This window comes from Mus pahari, chromosome 17 (genome assembly GCF_900095145.1).
Source record: "Mus pahari chromosome 17, PAHARI_EIJ_v1.1, whole genome shotgun sequence".
Taxonomy (NCBI): Eukaryota; Metazoa; Chordata; class Mammalia; order Rodentia; family Muridae; genus Mus; species Mus pahari.
The window spans coordinates 44185692-44203901 of record NC_034606.1 but is presented as its reverse complement, the minus strand read 5'-3'; the positions used below and the strand labels follow the sequence as shown (position 1 = coordinate 44203901).

General features: G+C 51.5%; 1 protein-coding gene across 2 annotated transcripts; it reads left to right on the top strand.

Moving 5' to 3' along the window:
- The first annotated feature begins 501 nt into the window (after positions 1 to 501).
- Ankrd54 (ankyrin repeat domain 54) lies at positions 502 to 11390 on the top strand. Of its 2 annotated transcripts, XM_021216933.2 has the most exons (8): positions 502 to 915; positions 3218 to 3265; positions 6404 to 6502; positions 8377 to 8448; positions 8928 to 8975; positions 9056 to 9180; positions 9891 to 9998; positions 10373 to 11390. In XM_021216933.2, exons 1-8 carry the CDS (start codon positions 591 to 593, stop codon positions 10445 to 10447), a joined length of 900 nt encoding a protein of 299 aa, XP_021072592.1. In that variant the 5' UTR covers positions 502 to 590; the 3' UTR covers positions 10448 to 11390. The 2 variants fall into 2 exon arrangements, with proteins under 2 accessions (XP_021072592.1, XP_029403963.1); XM_029548103.1 differs by lacking the exon at positions 6404 to 6502 and having other exon boundaries at positions 10373 to 11378.
- The last annotated feature ends 6820 nt before the right edge of the window (positions 11391 to 18210 follow it).

Sequence of the window (18210 nt, the reverse complement as noted above, 5' to 3'; positions counted from 1 at the left end):
CTATTACGTTAGAAGATATTATCGCCTATTTCGTGATGATATCTCCAAATCATAGTGTTTGGATTTTTTTTTTTTTTTTTTTTTTTTTTTTTTTTTTGAGTTCATTGACTCAAAACACACCTACACGAGAGTAGTTCGGTTTTTTTCACTTTCCTTTCCGATTGGCTGGAGACCATCTTACCTCGATTGGCTAAAACATTTGCCATTCGTCTTTCCGGAGCTATCACAGGAAGAAAAGGAAGAAAGGCGTGTCCTGAACGCAGCTATTTTATTGGCTCTGGTAGTAACACCGCTTAGTGCAAGAGCAACCCTAATTTATGATTGGCTGCTGTGCCCGCCAGTCATACTACCGAAAACCACTGTTCTCCTTGTAGTCTGCCTTCCTTACCTGATTGGCTGTGCTGTGAAGGCTGTGCGAACTCTGATTGGCCCGTTGTTCTGGCGCGGTCCGACCCACCCGCAGTCTGTTGCTGTGGTTGCAGGCCCCGCCCGTCCGTTCGCTGACAGCGAGGCTTCTCCTGGAGGGAAGCGGGTCCGTTGGTCGGTTCGGAACGAGGCTGGCGCTGCCAGGCCCGCGCCTAGCCGTTGCCATGGCAGCCACCGGCGGGGGCGCGGACGACGAGTCGCGATCGGGCCGCTCGAGCTCGGACGGCGAGTGCGCGGTGGCGCCGGAGCCCCTGGCGGAAGCCGGAGGCCTGGTGTCTTTCGCGGACTTCGGCGTTTCTCTGGGCAGCGGCGCCGGCCTCCCGGGCCGGGCGGTGGGCAGGGCCCAGTCCTCGCTGCGCTACCTCCAGGTCCTGTGGCAGCAGGACGTCGAGCCTCGCGACGAACTGCGTTGCAAGATTCCCGCCGGGCGGTTGAGGCGTGCCGCCAGGCCCCACCGTCGGCTCGGGCCCACGGGCAAGGAGGTGCACGGTGAGCTCAGCCAGGAACCCTGGGGTTGCTTGTGAGTGATCGCAGTGGTTCGAGCTGCGGAGGACCGTGGCTTCATCCACTTGTTCATCCCTGAATAAAAACTTTACACTCCCGAGGGTGGTTATTAGACAACAATATGGGACAATGGAGAATACTTTTATTAGTAAAGGAGGGAGCCCAGAGCCAACTTGTGTGAATGCACAGATCTGACTCAAACTGCCCACACTTGGCTCGTAGGCAACCTGTAGTCACTTAAGATCTCGGTTTTCTATTGTAGAATGGGTACACCACCAGCCTTACTAGGGTATTAAAAGTTAGGCAGGGTTCTGACCGTATACTCTACCTTTTCGAGGGGCCAAACACACTTGTTTGACACCCCCCCCCCTTTTTTTTTTTTTTTTTTTTTTTTTGATTTTTGAGATGGGGTTTCTCTGTGTAGCCCTGGCTGTCCTGGAACTCCCTCTGTAGACCAGGCTGGCCTCGAACTCAGAAATCCTCCTGCCTCTGCCTCCCAAGTGCTAGGAATAAAGGCGTGCACCACCACCACCAAGCTGATACACATTTTTTTTTTTTTTTATCCTTTCAAAAGGTACATACATTATGACCCATGAGAAGTGACTTGTACAGAATTTACTGTAAGCATGACAAACAGCCAGGTGTGGTAATGCACACCTATAATTCCAGCACTCAGGTGGCAGAGGCAGGAGATCCCTGTGAGTTCAAGACCAGCCTGGTCTAAGAGCAAGGTCCAGGTCCACAGTGTGAGTCCTGGCAATTCCACTCAGGAGGCGAGGCTTTATAGCAAGCATCTTTTCCCACGGAGCCATCCCAGCATCCCAAAACCTTACATATTGACTGACAATTCCAGTGATTACCATTTAGTCATTTTGATTCCAACTCACATAGAAAACAAGTCAGCCAGACTGCCTTGGTATGTCTGTTTTATTGTTTGTACTGTTTATGGGTGAGAAGGAAAAGTGGGATGTAGAAGAATTTAGAATGCAAAGTTTTTGGGGTTTTTCGTTTTGTTTTGTTTTGTTTTTTTCTTTTTTCTTTTCGAGACAGGGTTTCACTATGAAGCCCTGACTGCCCTAGAACTCCTCTGTAGACCAGGCTGGCATTGAACTCAGAAATACACCTGCCTCTGCCTCTGCCTCTGCCTCCCAAGTACTGGGATTAAAGGTGTGAGCCACCACTACCTGGCAAGACTATAAATTTTTAAGGTCTCTTTTTACACCTAACATCGTTTGACCTGGTATACTGGTGTTATAAAAATTAAAAGAGAGGGCTGGTGAGATGGCTCAGCGGGTAAGAGCACCCGACTGCTCTTCCAATGGTCCTGAGTTCAAATCCCAGCAACCACATGGTGGTTCACAACCACCCATAANNAGATCTGATGCCCCCTTCTGGAGTGTCTGAAGACAGCTACAGTGTACTTACATATAATAAATAAATAAATCTTAAAAAAAATTTAAAAGAGAATTTGAGGGCTGGTGAGATGGCTCAGCGGGTAAGAGTACCCAACTGCTCTTCCAAAGGTCCTGAGTTCAAATCCCAGCAACCACATGGTGGCTCACAACCACCCGTAACAAGATCTGATGCCCCCTTCTGGAGTGTCTGAAGACTTCTACAGTGTACTTACATATAATAAATAAATCTTTAAAAAAAAAGAATTTGAAACAAAACAAAATAGTGGTATATGGACATATGCAATTGTTATATCTAGTTTGCAACTTTGGGGTCACTTTCTAACAATTAAGATATTGCTTCCTGTTATTTCTAAAATAGAGGTGATGCCTTTGAAAGGGGGACGGTTTCTGTTTAGGAATTACCAAGTTTGGTAAGTCGTTTAGGAGTGACCCGCTTTGAACTCACATCATAAGTCACATATTCTAAATAAACCCTCTCATCCTTTCTGTCTTAAATAAACTAATCTCAGTTTTCGTCGTAACTGCTTAGAGCTGGCAGGACAGTTCAGCCTTGTGTTATAGATAATAGGCTGAGGCTCAGGATAAGTAACTGGCTTGCTCAAGGTCGCCAGCTACCACAAGTGGCAGAAATTAGATCTGGCTCCAGAAGTCAGATTTGCTACAGAAAATGGCCTCTCCAACTGTGGCCCCGATCCAGTTTCTCCTTGTTGCAGGGCCAGTGTGCTCTATCCAGACGCCTTTTCCTCAGCACTGCCGGGATGGAAGGTGGAGCTGAGGAGAGGCTAGGGAGCCATGCACCTTCTCTTCTGTTCTGTTCTGGGTTTTGTTTTGTTTTGTTTTGTTTTTTTAAACTGTCACTTCTCTCTCTATAGCTCTGAAGAGGCTGAGGGACTCCGCCAATGCCAATGACGTAGAAACAGGTGAGTGTGCCCGGGTGGACCTATGGGCAGATGGGGAAGGGAAAAGCCAAGCCCTGTGTCCTGGGGCCGCCTGCCAGCTCGCCCTCACCCCCTTGGAGCGGGATCACTACACTTACTCCTTGCCTCTGAAGTCACTGTGCGAAATGGAAGCATGGTACCTACCCCGCATCGTGCTCCCCTATCACCCGGAGTTTTCCTGATGTCATACTGCTTATCACTCTGTGTGCTTCCTGATCCTAGCAGCCATGTCTGTCTGTTTTGTTTGTTTTTAACCCCCTGGGAGTCAGCATAGCCCTCAGCAAAGAGCAAGTGCCCATTTTGGAACTTGTGGCTCCCAGGAATGAACATGCCACCTTGACTGACAAGTGACAACCTTGGCTGCTCAGTAGCTGGTCCTTAGACCTGTTGTGTTTTGTTTTATTTTGTGTTGTTTTCCCAAGATAGGGTCTATTTGTGTAGCCCTGGCTGTCCTGGAACTCACTCTGTAGACCAGGCTGGCCTCCAACTCAGAAATCTGCCTGCCTCCTGAGTGCTGTTTTAGACCTGTTATTAACAGGGCACCCGAGAATCATGGGCGGGGCTCCCTTCAGGACACTGAGACTGGCTTTCTATTGATGCTTCCAAGCATTCCCTAACTTGAGGTAGAGCATCAGACGTATGAGGACTACTTCTAGGAGAAATACTACTACTACTACTGACAATAATAATAAGGGTTTAACCCGCTGACAATACCTCCCTCGTGTCAGGGGAAACAGGGTGCTAGTTTACTGTGGCTGCTGTATTGACAGACTTCTGTCACAGACTATTTCGACTGTGAGAGCTCTCTTTTGGCTCATGATTTCAGGTCTTTTAGTCCTCAGATTTTTTTTCCTCTATTTGTACCTCAGTGTGGTGGCGTATGCCCTCAGCCCTAGTCCTAGGGAGCCATAGTTGGATCATAAATTAAGGCCAATCGGGTCTATATGACAAACTCTAAATCGGCCTGGGATAGAGAGGGACATAAAAATAATAGGTTTGGGTGGCACACGCCTTTAATCCCAGCACTTGGGAGTCAGAGGCTGGTGGATTTCTGAGTTCGAGGCCAGCCTGGTCTACAGAGTGAGCTCCAGGACAGCCAGGGCTACACAGAGAAACCCTGTCTCAAAAAAACCAAAACAAAAAAAAAGGGGGGGGGGGGTTAAAAAGGTATGGCTTGGGGAATGGCTCAGTGGGTAAGAACACGTAAAAGCCATAGGACCTGAGTTCAAATCCCCAGAGCCCTTGTGAAATAGTTATGGCTCCCTGTCCCTGTAACCCCATCCTTAGGGGATTGGTGACATGTGGATCCTAGGAGCTTGAAGGATAGCAACTGAACTGGAAGAGGAAGCTGCAGGTTCAAGGAGAGAGACCTTGAATTATAAAAAAGATGGCAGTGACTCATGATCCCTGATGTCCCCCTCTGGTGCTCCTCTGCTCTTTGCATGCACACCACAGGCACAGGCACAGGCACACACCGTGAACAAATAAGCTGTCACTACTGATGCAGGCCCAGGGTTATGGGAGCCCGCTTCCGGCAGGCATGGGGTTACCTCAGGAACCTGCTTCCAGATGGTCCCCTTACCTTTGGCACAGCAGTTGTCAGCAGGCCCAGGACCTGGGGGGTGGGGGTGGGGGTTGCCCCACTCCTTAGCTTGGTCTGTTGGCCATGAAGTTTAACGGTTTAGGATGTTTGAACATCACCTTAGAAAGTCTTAAAAAAAAGAAAAAAGACATTTTTTTAGTGTTTCTTATTTGGGGGAGCAAGTGTCAGAGGGTGTCAGAGGGACAACTCGTGGGTACTTAATCCCTCCTGCTACCATGTGCAGTTGAAGTCAGCTCATCAGTCTGGGTGACAAGGACCCCGCCTTCTTTTTTAAATGTCTCTAGTACGTGGCAAGAGACTAGGGTTTGGGCTAGTGGATTTCTCAGGCAGACATCAACACTAACTGAGCAGGCACCTACTGGGAGGGCACCATGCCTCACACCAAAGCTCTATGCCTGTGAAATAGCTGAGGAGGAAGGCTGTAAAGTGACAACCAGATCACAACCCAGACTGAACACAAGCCACAGCAGTGAGAGACTCCGTTTCACATCCCTGGTTCAGTGTGGCCCTGAGCCTTTCGCTGTCTCGCTGGACAAATTGTCCTGGTCTGTGATGTGGCTGTGACACCTCACTGGGCTACTGTGAGGCCGATGGCTGGCCAGGACTCTGAGTACACTGTACAGTGAGTGAGGACCACAGCCTCTTGCTGTTCAGGAACAGGATGAACACGGGAGGGGTGTGGGAGAGAAAGAAGGGGCTGACTCAGCTCTGGAGAGCTGAATGGACAGGAAGTAGTTCTTCCCCTGGCTGCAGGAACTCAGATCCCTGACAAAAAGATCCTATAATATCACTGACTCAAAAATGACTGGCAGCAATTTTCCCCACTTGCGTGAACACGGTCATTAGTGTGTAATGTCTTACCCTTTACAGGGCCGCTTGCTGTTAGGGATGGAGTACCACATCCATTATCCCATCATGGCAGTGCCGTAGATAGACAGGGCAGAGCTGTTGCTGCCCATTTTCTGGTGACTCCAAGTCCGGGCCTTCATGCCTTCCCAGCCCAACCCCTCCTAGGGCCTCACATTGTAGGCTGTGTAGGTCTTTCTTGCTTAACTTAGCCTGGGATTTGGTATGTCCCCAGGGCTTGTGCTCTTTCCCCTTCAAAATGCTGCTACTTCTTGACAACCAAGTAAGTCCCAACCAGTAGCTTGGGCAGCTGTGTCCAGATGGAATACATATGTATCTGAGCAGAGACAAAGGGATGGAGTCACAGCCTATACCAGAATTACTGTGACTCTTCCATGATCTACCATGCCGATAGAGAGCCCCTTCTGACATTCTATCTGATGCCTAGAGACATAGCTTAAACACAGAATCCGTGGCCATTACCATAAGAGAGTTCCTCACGGGGCTAGAAGTCTCCAGAGGGCCAGCTTCCAGGAGGGACCAACCTTCCTGTGAACTGTGGATGGCTCATCTGGAGGGGCCCTTGAGTATCGTCCATCTCTGGGGACTGCAGCATAGCTAACACGCCTGCTCTGTCACCCTTCCCCTCCCTCCCCCATCCTGGTTGTCAGTGCAGCAGCTGCTGGAAGATGGGGCGGATCCCTGCGCAGCGGATGACAAAGGCAGAACTGCCCTCCATTTTGCTTCCTGCAATGGCAATGACCAGATTGGTGAGTCCTGGAAGGCAATGGGAGCCGGTCACAGGCAGTAACAGTTTCTAAGCAGTGAGGGAGGAAGTGCTGGAGAAACTGAGAGTTCTATACTCTGTTCCAAAAGAAAATAGAAGACTGTCTCTTGGGCAGCTAGGAGGAGGGTCTCAAAGCTCACCCCCATAGTGACACACTTTTTCCAACAAGGCCACAGCACCTAATAGTGCCACTCCCTGGGCCAAACATATTCAAACCACCATACTAGCCCTCTTTTGGTTTTGTTTTGTTTTTTCTTTCTTTTTTTAAAAGGTTTATTTATTATTTTATGTATGTGAGTACACTGTAGCTGTTGTGAGCCTTCATGTGGTTGTTGGGAATTGAATTTTTAGGACCTCTGCTAGCTCTGTTCAAACCGGCTCACTCTGGTCAACTCCATTCACTCAGTCCCTGGTCTCTCTGGCCCAAAGATTGATTGATTGATTGATTGATTGATTAGATTTATTTATTACTATATGTAAGTACACTGTAGCTGACTTCAGACACACCAGAAGGGGGTGTCAGATCTCATCATGGGTGGTTGTGAGCCACCATGTGGTTGTTGGGATTTGAACTCAGGACCTTTGGAAGAGCAGTCAGTGCTCTTAACTGCTGAGCCATCTCACCAGCTCCTTGTTTTGTTTTTCACGACAAGGTTTCTCTGTGTAGCCCTGGCTGTCCTGGAACTCACTTTGTAGACCAGGCTGGCATTGAACTCAGAAATCTGCCTGCTTCTGCCTCCCGAGTGCTGGGATTAAAGGTGTGTGCCACCAGCTCCCAGCTTTACTTTTTATTTTAAGAAAGGGTCTTAGTAAGTTGTCCAGGCTGGCCTTGAGCTTGAAACCCTCTAGCCTCAGTCCCCTGAATTGCCAGAATCACAGACCTGAGCCGCCAGATCCAGCTGCAGCTCCATGCTGCTCTTTCCTATAGTTAGTGGGGTTTTCTGTGTGTGACTCTTCATAGCTTTTTGCCTAACCCACAAAGATAGCCTTCAATTTCCTTCTAGAAATGTGACAGTGTTACTGTTTACATTTCATCTATGACCAGTTCCTCTGGAATTAGCTTTTGTTTTGTGAGCCTTAGCCTGAACTCCCTGTACAATGTCCTTAGCCAAGGTGATTCTAGCTGGTGATTGGCAAGCCCCGGCCCCGTGAGGGCTGCTAAAGAGGGGAGATTGTTCATGGAGTGCAGCATTGTCTCTGCCTGGCTCTCAGGACGGCTCGCTGCTGTGGGGGGAATAGGAAATAACTTCAGGAGACTTCTCCTCAGTCAGATAGGACCGAGAGGCCAGCAGACCCTCCTAGAGACCTTGGTTCCTGACCCCCAGGTCCTGCACCCTATAGATAAAACCATGCATGCCACAACATGGGGGGCCATGTCTGGATTCTGCACTCCACTACAGTGGAGATTTCTGTTTTCTTTGAAGACAGAAAGGCACAGCAATGAGACTATTGTCTCAGCTTGTGGTCCCTAACCTCTGACCCCTGATGTCCACTGAACAACTTGATTTCATCCTTAAACTTAGGAACACTTATAGTTATTAGACCAAGTATGTTCCTACAGATACTGGTTAGCAAAACAACTCGTAGCCCAAATAAAAGGGGACATGAAGCTCTTCAACCTGGTACTGTGTTACAGGTGGCCCTGTAGTTGAGAGTGATGGGATGAGATGAGGTCTGCCTCTGAGGAGTGCCATCATCCAAGGCCGTGTACGGCTAAGGTGACACTAGTGACAGGACAGGGAAGAAGCCAGAAATTTCCACTTCACTTCACACTCCAAGCAAACCTCTGCTGGCTTCGGGGTGAGGTTAGTTGGGGGGGAACCTCTAACAGTATATTGTGGGCTTTTCTATCTTCAGTGCAGCTGCTCCTGGACCATGGGGCCGACCCCAACCAACAGGATGGTCTGGGCAACACGCCATTGCACCTGGGTAAGTCCTCCAAAGCCACCACAAGCTAGACTTATTCTAACATGTGACGCCTAAGTCTTGGCAAACTCCCCGCAGGATCTCCTAGCATCCTGGCAGGGCCTGCACCACACGTATGCACTCCCCACAGCCTCTGTCCCACAGACCATCCGTTCCCAGTAGACTGTGTGTGCACTTGGCAGGGCTGTTGTGCACCCTACACTGGCTACAGACAGCTCTGCTGGGCAGTGGGTTGTGAGCCCTTTGGCTGCCCCAGCCTAGCTACTGACTCCCCCCATCAATTATAGTGAGTCCTAGCTCCATACCTCAGTTTCCCCAGCTGCACAAGGAGAAAACCGGACTTGGTCTGAGTCCTACTCAGTAGGGCAGACTGCCCTGGTGACACGGTCCCAGGAGGTAACATGGCACAGCCCTGCTCAGAGACTCTGCTTTTCTTCCCTTGATCCCCGAAGTCGTGGCCTTAAGTCTCTCTCCTTTCACAGCGGCCTGCACCAACCATGTTCCTGTCATTACCACACTGCTTCGAGGAGGTATGTGGTCCCTTCCCTGTCCCCCGCCCACCCATTTCTCCATGTCATCGCCAGCATGTCTCCTCTGCCTGTTCCCACAGGGGCCCGTGTAGATGCCCTAGACAGAGCTGGCCGCACACCCCTACACCTGGCCAAGTCGAAGCTGAACATCCTACAGGAGGGTCATTCCCAGTGCCTGGAGGCCGTCCGTCTAGAGGTGAAGCAGGTGAGTGAGTCCTCCTGGTGGGCACCAGGCTTAGCAGGCAGCCTGCCTCTGCTAGGGCTCCAGATCTAAGCCACTGACCCCCAACATCCCTGCTCCTCTGTTGCGTGTTGTGGTGAATTAGTTAAACCACTTTGGCTTGGGGTGGGGGATGTCGCTCGCTCAATGCACCCACCCAAGAACTCTGCATCTGTGAATGAAAAGCAAACACACACACACACACACCATACACACGCCAGCTAATTTTGATGTGCGTTGACGAGCTCAATGGCTGGGCATTTCTAATTCTCCCCACCTAACACCTCCGAAATCTGTGTTTTGTCTTTGCTGCCCTGTTACTTTCTGGGCAGCCCCCCATCCCCACCCCCCATAGGACTATTTTCCATTTCCCCCTCCGTGCTGGATGAATTTTCATCTGCAGCTCTTAAATCTAACCCTTCTCCCTCCAGATCATGGCGAAGATTCTCCCCTCCTCTCTCTCAGTCCCTGGCCCAGGCAATCCAAAAGGCCTGCCCCATCCCCCTGCCCAGCCATTGGCTCTATGGCAGTTCTTTATTATCAATCAAAGGCAGCTAGGGGCAGGAACCCTCAGGTCTGGAAGCACAGCGTTTGGGAGCCAAAAGAAGACCAAGCATTAGAACCGATTCCCAACAGTTAGAGTACCAGTGGCGCCTTGCCAGTGCCTGCTCCCTAGCCTGCTGATCTCCTTCCAGATCATCCACATGCTACGGGAGTATCTGGAGCGCCTGGGGCGGCATGAACAGCGAGAAAGGCTAGATGACCTCTGCACCCGCCTCCAGATGACAAGTACCAAAGAACAGGTGAGCTGCAGCCACAGGACCAGGCAGGAGCCTCAGCCAGACCCATCGCCTAGGGTGTTGCCACCACCGTGACCCTCCCAGCCTCTGCCTAGGTCCTTGAGGCTGAAGTGGCTAGTGGGTGCTCAAGTCCCTATTCTCAGGGGCAGTACCAGATCACGTGATGTCCAGGATGAACCCACAGAGAGAAAGAAAGGTTGGTGTCAGGGCCCTCACTGGTCAAGGACTCTACTGAGCACTGCACAAAAGTCTCCAACCCCCATCCTGGTCACTGAAATATCACTAGGGGAAGTATTTGTGTGCCCTGTTTTAAGAGGGGCAGTGTGTGCTCCCTGCCCAGTGTGACCCCCTGGATCGGCCTCGCTATCTCCCTACAGGTGGATGAAGTGACAGACCTCTTGGCCAGCTTCACCTCCCTCAGTCTGCAGATGCAGAGTATGGAGAAGAGGTAGCGAGGGAGACTGCTCCTTGCTTTGCCGCCACCCTCCTGTCCTCTGAGCTCGCTACCAGGAAAGCCTGGGGAACTCTGGACTTCCCACCTTGCCCTTGCCCTTAGATGCCGAGGGCAGAACTGACAGTCTGCGTCATCTCTCTGGGTCAGGACCACAGCCCCTGCTCCTGCTGCATAATGCCAGCCGCTGTAGCCACATTCCAGGCCCACATGTGCTGTGGTAGCAGACACCACTCCTCCTGTGGCCTCCCTGTGCCCTCAGCACACCTCAGAGCCCTCTAGTTCTTCCCAGCCATGGGCTTCTATTGCCTTCATCTGGCTTTGGGCCGGCACTCTGAGGCCACCCGGGCTGCTTTGGGTCTCTAAGCTTGCCCTGCCCCTTACACCAGCACTTCAGTTTAGCCCTGCTCCTGACTTTCAAGGAAACACTGCACTGCCCGAGGTCTCTGAGCAGAAGAGGGACATTGCTCAAGATTAGAAAGGACCCTGTTTAGCCCAAAGAAAGATCTGCAGCTCCCTCCCTCCCAGTCACCGCAACACTACGAATGGGGGTCCGTTTCGCAGCCCAGTTCTCAGTGATCAGTACTGGGGACATGGGCTCAGGTCCTTATCCCAGGATCCTCTAGGCCTTAGGTGTTGTGACAAGAGTCTGTACAGATATATAACTAGAGGTATGTAGCTGAGAGATGATCCTGGGTCACCTAGGAGAGCTGGGTACCACCCCAGGGAGCCCTGGGGAGGAGGAGGCAGGAGGTGACTGGCGCCATGTGGATGTGAGGTGTTGAGAAAGAAGCTGGGAGCCGGCAGAGGACAACCAGCGGGGCCCCTCGGAACCTCCAGCAGGGACTGACTGGCTCTGCTGGCCGCTGCGCCAGAGCCCAGACGGACATGTTTTAGTTTCTGGCCTCCACAATTGTAAAAAGAAATCTGTTGGTTAAGCTGGTTGTTGTTGTTCTTTGGTGTTTTGGGGGTGGGGGGGAGGCGGGGAGGGTTGGCTTCTTGTAGTGGCAGCAGGAACTGAGAAAGTAGCGGGGCCCAGATTCATTGCAGAGGTCTACCGAACCTGCCTGACCTAGAGGAGACACACCTGGGGGGTATTTGGGGGGGGGGGGGCAGCACAAATCTTCACCTAGGAGGTGCTCCCTCCAGACAGGGATTCATTTGGCCATCGGCTTCTAGGCTCCCAGTCCGCGTCAGACCTGGCATTGTCCCACTTGCTTGGTTCAAACCCCAGCTTTGTACTGAACTCAGCCACTTCCCAGACCCTGGAGGAAGAATTGGGTGGAATTTCTACCCCTAGTTCTCTGTGGGGAGGAATCCCCCAAATCTCCTAAGTTGGTAGGCTTGGGAGGGCTAAGTGCTTCAGCAGCCTCAAGGCCTGGGAGGGGCAGCCACTGTCCCTGCTGAGTGACAAGAACAGAAGGGGCTGCTGCAGTGTGATGCAGACTTTGTCCTCTGCCTGAGTGACCCAGGGGTGCACTTGATCTTGCTCTCTCCTTGGGGCTCCACTGGGGCAGGGGCCATTACCAGGGAGGCTGGAAACCAAGACATAAAAGAAGCAAGGCTGAACAGGGCAGTGGTGGCGCACGCCTTTGAGCCCAGGCAGAGGCAGGCGGATTTCTGAGTTCGAGGCCAGCCTGGTCTACAGAGTGAGTTCCAGGACAGCCAGGGCTACACAGAGAAACCCTGTCTCGAAAAAACCAAAAAAAAAAAAAAAAACCAGATTGGGGATTCCAGCTTTGGTGCCCTGGAAACAAGCATCAAGAGTCACCGGGGGCACGCCAAGGACACCTCGCCCAGGCTGCTGCTTTGAATATGCAGAGCAGGGTGTGCTGGGACTTACAAATTGCCTGAGGTGACCCAGAACTTCTAAGACACGGACCAATCAATTCCTGAAGCCTGGGTCTCCAGGAACAAGGAGGCCCCGCATCCCTGTTACCACGGGCTAGGCCCCAAGAGCACCATTGGTCCTAGCACAGCCTCTATTGCTAACTCCCCCTGTGGCCATGCAGACAGCGAAGGGAGGGCTTGAGGCAGGAAGTTGGCTTCTAGGTTAATCATCAACCCTGGCCAGGCAGCCAGGCAATCTGCCATGTCCCATTCCCCAGCCAGAATCTTTCCTGTAACCCTGAATCAGTCTGAGGATCCAGCCAGATTGACTTGTCTCAGACACTTGAGTGAGTCAGAAAACACAAGTGGGCCCTGGGCGCTGGACTGGGCGGGGGGCAGGAAAGAACATGGCTGAAGGAGCCCTCTGGCTTCTGCAGCCAGCTGCCTGGAAGCCCCTGATGGGAAGAGAGCTGTGGGCAGGGAGGGAGGGGAAGCTCTCCATTCACCTGGGCCCCACTCCTTCCTAACACAAACAGCCCTTACTGAGCGCTTACTCAAGACCACGCATGTTCACAGGTTTGAGGTGAGCCTGTTCCTGCCGCCACCCACACCCAGACAGCAAGATCCACCTCCGCCTGGAGGACCCTCGTTTCTACCGTGCCGGAAAACAGAGCCTCTTCACAATCCATTTCCTCACAGAGGGAGGTGGTATGTGTTGAGTGCCTACTGTGTGCCAACAGTTCTGGATAGCTTTAGAGTCTGTGATAAAGTTGTCACTTTATGTGTCTTATGTCTCTCCTAGTCTCCAGACTTGGGGAAGCAGGCTTGGAAGGTGACTTGCGTGAAATAAGCCAAGTGTCAGGCTCTAGCCACCTATCATTCTTCCCTCCTGGCTGGCTTCCAGAAGCCCGGTGTGTCTGCAGTGCTGCTGGGATGTACTTGCTAGGATGGGCATATGGGGTGAATGACCGGTTCTGTGTCAGCTCAGTGTTCTCAGAAGCACAGGGCTCACTCTCTTCTTTCTTGCCAGAGCCCACAATACAGTGTGGACCGTGGGTAAGACATACCTGGTACCAAGACGACGGTCAGAGGTCATGCATGGGGTCAGGAGCCTAGGTACTCTGGCTGATCTTTGGGGAGGATAATCCCCCAAAGGGTGAGGGGTAGGCTACAAAGGGAGGGCCCCTAGGAGGTGCTTCAGGCCAAGACCATAGGGTAGTGCCTTGGAATGGGGACCCAGCTAGACAGCCCAGTTCTACCCAGAGGCCTTCCCCACTTCAGTACAGCAGCTGAGATTCAACAGAGTTTGAAACGCACCCCTTTCCCCCTGTGCTACGCTGCTTCTCTGTGTTGGCCTAGTGGCTGAGGCCAGTGCCAGCCTGCCCCAGCTCCACAGCCATCCAGAGCCACGGATACTGAAGGGTCCTCCGTGGACCCCATCTCCCCTTTCCTGGCCCCATCCTTCCCATTCCAGCCTCACCCCCACCACAAGCCACTTAGCTTGTTGCCAAGCAGATGTCTCCGTAATCAGTCTCAGCCTCTTTGCCCAGCTCTCAGCCCGGCCTCCCACCATCTTACATCAGCAGCTCACAAATGAGCCCTGCACCGGGAGGTGATGTTCATCAACAGGAAAGCTAGGGTGGCTAATTGGTGTTTTTCCCCCAGGTCCATGCCTTGAAGTTGATAGATGATGCTGTCCCTGCCAGCCCAAGGCAGGAGGAGGGACTGGCAAGAGGGCCTGTGCCAGAGCCCTCACTTTAGCCAGGCAGCCCTGCCGGGGCATAGGATTTGGGGCTCAGAGAGACCACCTTCTTTGCATATTCTAGTTCATCCCACCCGGAATCAATCGGCTCCATCTTGCCACTTGTATGTCTGTGTGAAACCAAGTAAGACAAACAAACCTGAGCTCCGTGCTCTAGAGCAAGGTACTCAACCTTTCTGGTTCATGCTCTCTTTAAACCAGAGGAAACATAAGCTCCAGAGTCAAGGGCAAGAACTAAACAAAACATGGCAGCTGTAGCGTCCCCTGAGGAAGTCCGTTATCCCCCACATAGATCCTGTAGTCAAATATGTCTCAACCCAGCTCATCACCTTCCTTTGGATCTGTCCCCTTCCTTGTCCCCACTGCCATCCCAGGGCTAGGTACCTCTTTCCTTTTCCTTCTCAACGGTCACCAGCCTTGACAGTTGTACCTCCAATGTGGTTGACTAGTTAGGGCTCCACTGTCTTTGTTCTGAATGTCTTCAGCCCTGGATTTTCAGCAGCCTGACCAGTGTCCCTGTCCCTGTCTCCCCTGGGTTTTTTTCCACCACACTTACCACCAGAGTTGGCAGCAACAGAGAGCCCCTGAAACCTCACCAAATCACTCTGGCTTCAGAACAGGTGCGACTACGGCTCCTCGTTGCCCCCCAGGAAGAATCCAGTCTTGAGAGGAAAACCAGAGCAACCTTCACAGTGTGTCCCCGGCACCTTTGCCTCCCTTCCTGGGGTGGGGGGAACCCTGTACCATCGCAGGCCCTTGCCATCAGTAGCCCCTGCAAATGGTCTTCCTTTTTGTGCCAAGGTGAATGTACATTTAATGACTGGCATTGGGCCCAAGCTTCTCCAGGAAGCCTTTTTCTGGGGTTCCATTCTGGCTCCACAGTCCTGGCTGGCTTTTCTGTTGTGCCTAGTAGGTACTCATGTGAATGCTATACATTGCTCCTTAAAAGTTTTGCACCAGCACATGCCTTTCATCCCAACACTCAGGAGGCAGAAGCAAGTGGACCTCTGTGAACTCAAGGCCAGTCTGGTCTAGTGAAACCATGTCTCAAAAGAAAAAGACAGACTTTTCACCAACAAGAAGGCAAGGGCTACAGAATCTGAACCTTGCTCCAGCTAAGAAGGGTTTCTTCTTTAACCCAGCCTTGACCTAAGTAAGGGTTGCTGGGCCCTCAGGTCAGGTGGCCTCTTTGTGGGGTCTGAGGGCAGCAGCCTGGCCTCACTCGGCCCCCATTGTCTGCCTTGGGCTCCACAGGACACTCATTTTTTTTCCTAACCAAGTTATTTATTGCATCCACCTGCTCTTCCGGGCACTTCATTAGTCCTAAAACAACCCCCAGAGTCCTGGCAGCCAGGTCCAAACCTAGCAGCAGCTGGCAATCTTCTTGTCACATCTGTGCAAAAAACCGTTTCCTAGCTCTGGTCCAGGCCCAGAGGGCTTTCCTCCCTAGGGCTCCCTGCCTATATATATATATGCGGCAATCCTGTGGCTTTCTGAGCAGTGCCTCAGAGGGAGCCCTACTTCTTCACCTCTTCCCTCCAGGAAACCATGGTTTGCCCAGCCTGGTCTGCCTGAGAGATGAATCCCCTGCTGTCTTCACTGAGCTGACCACGTGCGAGGCCACCTGAGCTGCAGATGCTTGCTTTCCCTGCCTTTTATGGGTTGCCTTCCTTCAGAATCGTGTCACCTCAGGAGCCAGGCGTGGCAGTGCGTGTCTGGAATTGCAGTACTCAGGAGACTGAGGAAAGAGAATTGCTGTGACTTTAGGGCTAGCCTGGGCTATATAAGTACACCAAGTCAGTCAGGCTACACAGTAGGGCTCTATAACAACAAAAGAGGGATCAGAAGATAGTTCAGGTTTGCAAACCTAAGGACCTGAGTTTGATCCCTGGCTACCATATAGGAAGCCACAGCTGGCCCGCGCGTGACTTCAATCCCAGCATTCTGGAGGCAGAGGCAGAGGCAGGCCAGAATTCCAGGCTGGTCAGGGCTACATAGTGAGAGCCTATCTCAACCAAACAAGACAGAAGCTACGTACAGAGGAAGCTGGGACAAGAGACACCCAGGGATTTTCTAGCCAAAGTGGGGAGCTTCAGATTCAGTGAGAGAAAATATGGTTGAGGTCAGCTCAGGGAGCTGCCCAATTAGGACCTCTGACTTACAACACACACACACACACACACACACACACACACACACACACACGGTCATGTACAGAACCGTTCACTAAAGTTCCCTCTGGAATCCTTGTTTGCATTGCCCAGGGAGGCAAGGGAGGAGCTTCCCTCGGTGGGTCACTTCAGGTCAGTGTGTTCTTCTGTTAGGGCCTTTTTCACTTTCTAGCAGTACTGGGGAATTGAACTCAGGGCTTCATGCATATCTATACATGCGAGCAGTCTCCCACTCAGTGGTAGCCATAGCTGTCCTGGAACTTGTTCTATAGACCAGGCTGGCCTTAAACACTCAGAAATCCTCCTGCCTCTGCCTCCCCAGTGCCGGGATCAAAGGTGTACGCCATCCCTGACCAGGTTCTTCCTTACTTTTTTTTTTGTTTTTTTGAGACAGGGTGTCTCTGTATAGCTCTGGCTTTCCTGGAACTCACTCTGTAGACCAGGCCGGCCTCGAACTCAGAAATCCGCCTGCTTCTGCCTCCCGAGTGCTGGGATTAAAGGCGTGCGCCACCACGCCCGGCCCTTCCTTACCTTTTGAGATAGGTCTCCCTAAAACACCCAGGCTGGTCTCGAACTCCCTCTATACCTAGACAGACACTGAGCTTGAGAACCTTCTGTGTCAGTTCCCCAGACCGGGCTTGTCCCACCAGACCCTGCTGGGATGACACTTTTGTCTGTGCTGTGCTTTTTCTGGAGTTAACTTTGTAGTTGGGCTGAGCCTTCCCAGCAGACAGGGCCAGGATGAACTCAGGCCACCCCTGGCTTCTCTGAAAGCCAGGCTTAGGGTAGATGCTCTGGGGGTGAAGAAGAGAAAGTCGGTCAGGGCTCAGGCTTTTCCTCCCTGGTAACTAGGAGGATCCAGTACAAGTATCCAACCACTGGCAACTGTAAGCTGCTTCCTGGGCTGCCATTTGTCATCCCAGAGTCCTGTTTCAAACACAGGAGGTCTCAGAGAACCAGCTAGGGGCCTGGCTGTCCAGTGCTCTTCTACTAGTTGAACAGTCTCAGACCACAGTGAAGGGTCCCATAGATCAGCCTCTTCTCTGGTTCACAAAGGTTGGGTCACCTGCATGGACCTACAGAGGACTAGAGAAACATCTCAACTGGGGGTCTAGACTCACTTCCTCTAAGCCAGCCCGGGGTATTCTGTGTTCACTTCTACTTTGCAGGTACACACTATCTTTGACAGCGTTCTGAGCCACACTTTCATATTTACACGATGATGCCGGGCTGCCTGAAAGTGTCCCCGGGGTCTAGAGTGGGTCCCAGACCCACTTTAGTTTATGTTTCTTTTTTTAAAAAAAATTATTATTTTATTTTTATGAGTACGCTGTAACTGTACAGATGGCTGTGAGCCTTCATGTGGTTGTTAAGAATTGAACTTTTAGGACCTCTGTTCACTCAGTCCCTGCTTGCTCCAGCCCAAAGATTTATTTATTTATTATATGTAAGTACACTGTAGCTGTCTTCAGACACCCCAGAAGAGAGCGTCAGATCTCATTACGGGTGGTTGTGAGCCACCATGTGATTGCTGGGATTTGAACTCAGGACCTTTGGAAAAGCAGTCAGTGCTCTTACCCACTGAGCCATCTTGCCAGCCCCAGTTTATGTTTCAAATGTACTTATGAAATATAATCTGCACACTGCAGTGTTGTTGGCATGTCCAAGGACTGCACAGTATTATAATGTTCTACTTTTATTTTTTTCTTTTTCTTTTTGAGGCAGCATCTGCATATCCCTGGCCGGCCTGATACTTGCTAGGTAGACCAGGCTAGCCTCGAATTCAGAGACAGGCTTTTCTCTGCCTCCTGAGGGATGGAATTAAAGTCGGGCACCATAATGTCCCACTTATATGAACATGTTATATGTGTCTGTATTCATACATGCTACCACACACATGTGAAGGTCAGTTCTTCACATGTAGGAGTGGGTTGTGGGGAATCACACTCAGGTTGTCAGCCTCCTCCATCCGATGAGTCATCTTCCCTGCCCACTCCCACC